At 50.2% G+C, this 8,739-nt stretch overlaps 1 protein-coding gene across 1 annotated transcript; it reads left to right on the top strand.

The window, feature by feature from the left end:
• Positions 1-3,856: 3,856 nt before the first annotated feature.
• Positions 3,857-8,204, top strand: LOC121081814 (keratin, type II cytoskeletal 3-like). Its single transcript, XM_040581058.1, has 9 exons — positions 3,857-4,489; positions 5,160-5,374; positions 5,579-5,639; positions 5,889-5,984; positions 6,111-6,275; positions 6,750-6,875; positions 7,090-7,310; positions 7,730-7,764; positions 7,864-8,204. Exons 1-9 carry the CDS (start codon positions 3,857-3,859, stop codon positions 8,202-8,204), a joined length of 1,893 nt encoding a protein of 630 aa, XP_040436992.1.
• The last annotated feature ends 535 nt before the right edge of the window (positions 8,205-8,739 follow it).

Here is an 8,739-nt window from a genome sequence, read left to right as displayed (position 1 = left end):
CCCTGTCCTCCAAGGTGGTCCCGACACTGTGGTGCCCACAGCTGGTGCTGTCATGGCTAAGACATTGCACAGCCCTAAGTGGTGCTGGAGCATGCTCTAAGGGATGGTGTGGAAAAGGGAGGGGTGATCATCACCCCTCCGAGCTAAATCAGAGCTAATGCCTCAGCATCCCTGATGCCGGAGCCAGCCCTGCAGCTTTCACTGTGTCTGGACTGGCCAGGGATCCATGGGCTGCTTTTAAGGCATCTCCAAAAGGCACCTGAGACCATGGGAAGAGTAAGATCCCAACCCCCTGTCAAGCTCTGCCTCTCCACAAAAGCAGAATATTTTTGATGACCTGTAAATTTAGAGCCAAAAACTCCTGGCGTGGTTTGACCTCTTGCTCAGGAGACCTTGAGTCACATCCCTGGTCAACCGCAGACTCGCTCTGCGATCCAGATGACTCATTTCATTTATCCCATGCTCTCTTCCCAGTTGTAAATGCTCGAGACATAAACGTACCGGTGACTGCGGAATGTCACAATGCTGCCAGCAAAGGCATGTAACTACTTGGATGGGGAGATGGTTTGGGCAACAGTTAAATATTCTAGTGAGTCGTAAAGGGACCTGAGATGGCGTTGAATGAAAAGACATCTACTTCCCTCAGAGTCACCCCGATTTAGCTGCCTCTGTGTAAACTTGCCTCCAGCAAATGACTCTTGCCATCAGGGCAGCGTGATGGAGAGACAAAAGGTTTCTAGATGTGTGCTAAGGCTGTCGTTAAAACAAACAGACACCAAAAAGCCCTCGCCTTTTGTCCCTAGGATTGCTGCAGCAAGGAGGGGAAAATTCTGCTGGGCTGGACCAAGACGTGACACAACTTCTGCCTCTTATTGGAGGAGTAAAAACATTTTGCACGGTCAGAAATAAGTTTGGTTTGATTTTGTCACGATTTCCCCCCATTTTCAAAGTGCACAGTGAAGACACTTAGATGTCAAGCATTTTATGGGAGGTGTGGGAATTAAATGCTTTGCTTTGCTTTCCCCCTCCCCAGAATTCTCCCTTTCTGTGGCTGAAGACTTTTCCTAAGGCCAGTGCATGTGGCTGGCGGTGCTGCTGCTGAAATGAGCCAAGGCTTCTATTCCTATGTTCCTGCCTGTTTATTTTCATGGATTCCTTGGATTGTTTGGGTTGGAAGGGACTTTAAAGGTTGTTTTCCTTCACTAGGGCTCTGGGTATAACGATGTTGTTTGAGATCCCCGTGGTCTAAAGCTGCCTCTTGCGTTTGAACCGGCTGACGATGTTGATACCCAAATCCCAGTTCGATTTCCCAAACTTGGCTGGCGATGTGGCCGTGACTCAACGTTATCTAAACACGGGCGCCGGGGACTCGGAGCCTTGTGCTGACTTAACGCATCTCCTCCCAGCACGGCTGGGAATGGGAAAACGTTCCGATCATGTTGTCCCGCCCACAGAAAAATTAAAAAACACCCCTCCCCCCGCCCCCCCCCCCCCCCCCCCCCCCCCAAAAAAAATGTAACCGCATGTGTGGCAATGTGAGGGAAGGCATCGTTAGATGCGTGTGCATCTGTGTGATTGTATCTATAGCAGCCATAAGCCCATGGCACGCTGCTGAACCTGGTGGCGTGGCAGGCAGCGGTGGGATGTGCTTGGCTGATGAACCAGGAGCGGAGCCTGTTCTCAGCCCGGTCCACGGAGGCGGCACTGCCAGGTCTTGCTGGCGCTTTGCCTCTCCTCGAGACGGACGGGGCTGCTGAGCGCCGGCTCTGCCTCGGCCCCAGGAGGGATCAGGGGTTTGTCAAGGCTGTTGGCTCACGGCTGCTGTGGTGTTTGAGGTTGCGCTGCAGAACCTCCCAAGCTGGGCAGGTGTTTAGGAGACAAAGTCTGGCTGAAGACCAGCAAGCCATACAGGACCTCCTCGACCCGCGTATTTATTGTCTATTTATTTATTTGTCTATAAACCGTGCTGCACAACCACCACAACCCCCGTCCTCCCCACCCCTTTGGTCTCAAAGTGACTTGTTTTTATTCTATACCTTTTTTAGCCCTATCTATCCCTTGATCCTCTGCCCCACATGCTCAGGAATCCAGGCGGGTGCTGGGAAGGGAGGTGGGATGAGCAGGCTGTGCCGGGACAGTCGTGTTTTTCAGTGGAAATGCCAGTTTGGCTGCATGTCGTGACCTGGTCCAGGTCCTTAGGGACTTTTTGGAAATAGGTGTCTGTGCGATATTTTTAGAGGTATTTAAACATCTAAAGACACCAAGAGTTGCTAGTGTGGATTTTCAAGAAGCACTTAATTGCCTGTGTCCTGTGGGAACTTCTGAGAACCTTGCTAGAAAGCCACCAGCACAGCTGGCTGCCTCAGTAGTCATAAAGATTTTAGAACTTCCAAATATCTCAGGTGGCTCAAAAAAGCTGAAAACCAATAAAAAAAAAGGACTTTCTAAAAAAAAAAAAAAGACTCAGTAATTGTTCTTTGATAAGCAGGCTTCTGCAAGACAAAAGGATGAATGTATGATGGGTCATAGTCTTATTATTGCAAGTCTCACGCATCAGCTAATCCCTTCGCAGCGTGGCATCAAACCGGAGTGTTCCCACCAGCTTCTGCCTTCCCAGAGCCTGGTGCCCACTTCCAAAGGAGCTTGGACAGGGATCCACCTGCCCTCCCGAAGGAGGGCTCAGCACCGCTCACAAGTGTCTGTGTCTGCCAAAACCCATATTTGCATATAAATAGTGAACTAAGGCAGGCAGCCGAAAAACATGCATTTCCTCAAGTGAAAGTTACTGTGCCCTCTGTTCTCCTCATTTCTATGTGTCTCTACAAACGAGCTGAGCTCTCCAGCATCCTCTGCCTGGCTAATTGCCTTTGAGTAGTTACAGGATTTATGATGTGGGCAGTGTGATTTTGCATGCCTCCTGCTCTCTGCCTGTTCTCAGAGCCCTCCGTCCGTCTGGCCACATTTCCCACCAGAGCAGCCGGGTTGCCAATGCCTTCTCTGGCTCTTCTCATGGTCCTGAAGCCGTCCGAACATCCTGAAGGGATTTCCCGTCTATGATATTTGTGGCATTTCTTCACCGGTGCTGAGACTATAGGCAGGAAGAGCCCAGGAGTCACTTGCAGCGAGAGTTTGGTCCAACAATGAATGAATTTCCAGGGCCAACCATTGCTCTGGTGCCTCCTTTCTGGTAAGCTTTTATTTATCGAAAAGCCGGAGAGCCTCATCAAAATGCAATTTGCTGAGCACTGGCTCTGGATTGAGAAACTACTTCTCAAAGCCAAAGGCGATTTTCCATGTAAAAAGAAGACTAAGGGTGTAACATAGGTGTGTTTTGGGAATTGTGAAAGCCGTGCTACAATTTGGCATGAACGGCAGCGCTTGCCTGCCATGGGGCTTTGGAGTGAAAGATCAAAATAAAGATAAACATAAGCAGGGAAACAACCACAATGGATGAAAGGTGGAAAAAAAAAAAGACTATAGTGTGTCCTAGGGAGAGTGTTACTATACCACAACCGCCTAAGACTTCTTAGTCACCCAGTGCTACCATTTGGTGGACACAGTTGAATTTTTTTTAATTTTCTCCTGCATTCTAGGGTGTGTTTCTGGGTAGGGTCAATGTTTGGCAAATTGAAGATGAAAATCTGTAAACCACACCACGCTGATGAAGACAGTAACTGTCTCCTCCTTCACGCCCATGCAAACCCAGCCCACCTCCAGAAACAGATAAAAGAGAGTCTCTGCTGCCCTCCCGCCAGAGGGACCGACTTCCCTTCTCTTTACACGCACCTCCTTGCAGCACAACTCCACCAGCCTTTCTCATCTTCTCAATTTGTGACTCAGCTTGGAAGAATCAGCCATGTCTCGGCAGTCTGTCTGCAGGAGCTTTGGAGGCGGGAGTAGAAGGGGCTACAGCTCTTGCTCTGCCATCGGTGGTGGCTTCGGAGGTGGTGGCGGCAGGAGCAGGAGCAGCTACAGCTCGTTCTCTATGTCCAGGGGATTTGGAGGTGGTGGACGCTGTGGAGGGTTTAGCAGCAAGAGCCTCCATAGCATAGGTGGCAGTGGAAGGATTTCCATGGGTGGATGCTATGGTGGTGGATATGGAGGCAGGATGGGTGGCTTCGGTGGAGGCTACGGAGGAGGACTAGGAAGCTTTGGTGGAGGAATGGGTGGAGGAGGAATGGGTGGCTTTGGAGGAATGGGTGGTGGTGGAATGGGCGGCTTTGCTGGAGGAATGGGTGGTTATGGTGGAGGAATGGGTGGTGGAGGAATGGGTGGTGGAGGAATGGGTGGCTTTGGTGGCCCAGGCTTTGGCATGCCAGGCTTTGGTGGCCCCGGTAGAGGTGGCCCTGGAATCCAGCCAGTGCAGGTTGACTCAACCCTCCTACAGCCGGTCCATGTTGAGATTGATCCCCAGATCCAGCAAGTCAAAAACCAGGAGAAGGAACAGATCAAGACTCTTAACAATCAATTTGCCTCTTTCATTGATAAGGTGAGAGGGTGGGATTGTGTCTAATTAAGGGTCAAAACTGGGAAGAACTTTCAAGTTCTGCAGAAATGTCCTTTTTGAGCCGAATTCCAGCGGGCTGAGACGTTTCAGCCGAGTCTCTTTATTAAGAGCTGCTAGGGAAGAGATGAGAATCTCTTCCATACGAGATCAAAGCTGTGTCTTCAGGGCTTTAATCCAGCCAGTTGCACCAGGCTCAACGCATTGGTGATTCTCGTAAGGAGGCTCCGTGCCTCCAAACATCAGGAGGCAGGTTTCAGGCAGGTTTCAGGCACAAATTTCCCCTCCTGAACCATTCTCTTTCCAAATACCCTTCCATTTAAGAATTCAGTAATATAACCATTTCTTCTCCTTTTCAAATATCCGGGCTTTTACGTCTAGACTAGAGATCTAAGATTTCTACACTACTTGCGATGGGAATGTACTCGGAGCCGGTGCTACGCTGAAAAGCTCCTTTGACTTGAATATGGCTTAGAAATTTGCTTTTTTTCCCAATCTTGAGTTTCAGGCAACAACAGAAATTTAAAAAAATAAAAGTAAACCAGGTGTCTTGTGATTGTACAAAGGAGAATCTTTTTTACGTGATGAAAGAGCAGCTCTGGCTTCTGCTGCTGTTCCCGGTATGATGGTCAATACCCCATGTGTTGGCTTTCAGGTCCGCTTCCTGGAGCAGCAGAACAAGGTCCTCTCCACCAAGTGGGAGCTCCTCCAGCAGCAAGGGCCTTCGGGGCCAAGGAAGAACCTGGATGTCATCTTTGAAAACTACATCCAGAACTTAAGGAGGCAGCTGGACTCAATCTTGGCGCAGAGGGGCCAGCTGGAGTCAGAGCTGCAGAACATGCAGCAATACGTCGAGGATTACAAAAACAAGTAAGTGTGGTGACAGACTAAACCAGGAAGCCAGTCCAGCAGCTCGGTAGTATTCTTCTTCACATGCATGCTCTTTATGGCAATTGTGGACATAGTTTTTTCAGTCTAAATATTTTGAGTTATTTTTTTTTCCTGTTTGTTTGTTTAGCGTGGCCTTAGGCAGGAAAATTCAGGAAGCTCAGCTTGTATTTTCACTCTCCATAGGTATGAGGAAGAGATCAACAGGCGCACAACTGCTGAGAACGAGTTTGTGGTGCTTAAGAAGGTGAGTCACAGGCACTATAAAGTGATCGCTTGAATATGGGGCTTTATCTGCTCTTGCAGGGGATCCCTCTTGGATGGGAAATCGTAGACGTTGTAGGATCTGTGGGCTGAAGTTTGAAGTCCCTTGTTTTTGATTTGAATAATTGAGTAACACCATCACAGCTGTTACCCTCAGCACCGATTGTAATTTCCATGATCCCGAAGGATTTACAAGAGGAAATGAAATGATTTTCTGTCCTCTTTCCTTTAGGATGTGGACTCTGCCTACATGACTAAAGTAGAGTTGGAAGCCAAGGTGGGAGCTCTGACCGATGAAATCAACTTCCTGAGGGCCATCTATGAGGAGGTACGAGCTCTCCCTTCCCCTGGAGCTGTATTGAGGCGTGTGTTGGCCAAAGACACTGAGGCTGGACTGGGTGCCCCCATAGATCTGGGCTTGAGGGTCACTTGGGCTGCACTGTCTTGGTTGTAGGAACTCTCTCAGATGCAGACAATCAGCCGGGACCTGTCCGTGGTGGTGTCCATGGACAACAACCGCCATCTGGACCTGGACAGCATCATCGAAGAGGTCCGGCGTCAGTATGAGCAGATTGCTCAGAGCAGCAGAGCTGAAGCTGAGGCTTGGTACCAGAGCCAGGTGAGTTGGGAAGCCATCAAGGCACCCTGCGTGATGGCTAGTGTTCACCTATAATTTATGACAATGTGAGACATCTCTTCAAGCTAACGGTGCTGGAGCTTGTGCAACGAAGTCCCCAGAGGAATTGCGTTGCTTTTGAGGGATCTGACTCACTCTTTTCAAGGCATCTAGAACATCACTTCAGTGCACAGTACAAGCTTCTCAATAAAGGTGGCCAAAAAGGGACCTTAACCAGAGAACGCCTGCTCAAAGCAGCTTTTCAGAAGCCAGGGGTTGCTTTTTAGTCTCACTAAGACATATTTCAAAAATCAAAACCAATAATTGAGTCTCAAAACCATCTTACATTGAGCTGGGCATCAATGACCAACGTGCCAGCTCCTTGTAGCAGCACATAAGCTATGAAACTGTTGACAAATCTCATCTAGGCATCAGGAACGTTTCACTGAAGGTTTGCTTTGTTCTCGGTGCCATCAGTACGAACAGCTGCAGAGCACCGCTGGACGGCATGGGGACAGCCTACGGAACACCAAGATAGAGATCCAGGAGCTGACCAGGAACATCCAGAGGCTGCGGGCTGAGATTGAGAGCGTGAAGAAGCAGGTAGGGGTTGACAAGCATCTAGGGGGATGCTGGCATTGGGTTGAGTGACAGATGACCATGTGTGGGGCAGGAATGGTTTCTTCAGCCACCCCCCCATTAGCTTCATGGAGATGTTTCCTCTTTTCCCCATGACTTCACTCCACTTGGGGTTTGAGGGCTGATCAAAGTGACAAAATGAGACCTGAGGAAGGAAGTGCCCTTTTTTCTTCCACAGAACCAGCAGCTGCAGGCAGCTATTGCTGAGGCAGAGGAGCGGGGTGAGATGGCCCTGAAGGATGCCAGGATAAAACTGGAGGAGCTGGAAAGTGCCCTGCAGAAAGACAAGGAGGAGCTGGCTCGCTTGCTGAAGGAGTACCAGGAACTGCTGAACATCAAGATTGCGCTGGACGTTGAGATTGCCATGTACAGGAAGCTGCTGGAGGGGGAGGAGAACAGGTAAACACTTGACTATGGGTTTGAGAGGGATGTTATGATCAATGTTGGATGCCTTCAGTTTTAATGATAGCAGTGTAATTGCAAACCGGCTCTTTTGGTTAAAATCGGTGGATATGGCAATTGGCACTCTGGGTGACATTGTGGATGGCCAGGACTGATAATTGGCATAACCTGTACACTACAGGTGGTGTAGCTGCCATTTAATTACTGCTAGGTGTGATTTTTTTAATGAACTCAAATATGGAAGAATGTTAATCTAAAGAGAAATTGCCAATGCCTTCCCTCCTTAAATATTTTAATGATAATTAAGTTGCTCATAAGGATGAAACAGGAAAAGAGTTTGATAATGAAAATACAGTTTGCAGTTTTTACAATGTCTCTTTTGCTGGGTGATTAAAATTTACCAATTTCCCTCCCAGGCTGTGCAACGATGGCATGTCCAACGTCAATGTCTGTAAGTATCGGCATTTCTCTCCTTGGGCAGAAATCATGTGTTTCTGGAGATGTGGGATGCTGGTGCACTCCGGGTATGTAACCTGTGCTTCTCCTCCAGCTGTGGTAGGCAGGACCACCATCTCTGGTGGCAGAGGAGGCATGGGAGGAGGCTTCGGCGGCGGCAGCGGCATGGGAGGAGGCTTCGGCGGCGGCAGCGGCATGGGAGGAGGATTTGGCGGCGGCAGCGGCATGAGCGGAGGAATGGGAGGCAGCTTTGGAGGAGGAAGCATGGGCGGCAGCTGTGGCATGGGAGGAGGAATGTACAGCGGTGGCTTCTCTTCTGGGAGTGGAAGGATGTGCGGCTCCGGAGGTGGCAACTTCAGCTCCGGTGGGGGATCGTCCTCCATACGGAGATGTGTCACGACCACCTCCGTCAAATCATCAGGCGTGAGGTTCTGAGCCCCAAAGCCACCTCGCAAAAGGAAAGAAGCATCTCCTACCTTCTCCCGGCAGCAGCCCAGCCTCCGTAAATCCAGCTCCGGTGTCCTGCAATGAAATGAACTGTCTCCCTCATGGCCCACCATGCACCAGCTCGGTCCCATCCTGGGAGTCGCGTGGCGATGCCATGCCTCGTCAGCAGCCCTGGCGCGCTGCTCGTTAGCCCCCAGCCCAGTGATGAAATAACCATCTTCGCAGCAAAGGAAAGCCTCGCCTGCGGGCACCCAGCACGGAGCGCTGAGTTACGGGAGGGGAACGCTCTGCTTTTCTGGCTGTGTTGTACATTTCTGGCCGCCTCGTGGCAATTGTGTATAAAACTCCTCTTTCTTCCACTGTCCTCACGTTCCTTCCTCGATGGCCATGGCCCTGGGGTGCTTCTGCATGCGGTACATCCTGCTGCTTCCATTCACCAGCCTTTGGGGCCCGGGTAGGTGCGGAGCAAGCGGGACCGGTGCCCTGGCACAGCCTGTCCTTGCTCTCCATGACACCTGACGAG

This window comes from Falco naumanni (genome assembly GCF_017639655.2).
Source record: "Falco naumanni isolate bFalNau1 chromosome 20 unlocalized genomic scaffold, bFalNau1.pat SUPER_20_unloc_1, whole genome shotgun sequence".
Lineage (NCBI taxonomy): Eukaryota > Metazoa > Chordata > Aves > Falconiformes > Falconidae > Falco > Falco naumanni.
The sequence above is the reverse complement of the archived record's forward strand: the minus strand, read 5'-3'. Positions and strand labels throughout refer to the sequence as shown.

Coding starts and splice junctions, on each gene's coding strand:
- LOC121081814 (XM_040581058.1), top strand. CDS start 3,857: ATGTCTCGGCAGTCTGTCTGCAGGAGCTTTGGAGGCGGGAGTAGAAGG. Junction 5,640..5,888: donor AGTTTGTGGTGCTTAAGAAG/GTGAGTCACAGG, acceptor TCTTTCCTTTAG/GATGTGGACTCTGCCTACAT. Junction 7,311..7,729: donor CTGGAGGGGGAGGAGAACAG/GTAAACACTTGA, acceptor TTTCCCTCCCAG/GCTGTGCAACGATGGCATGT.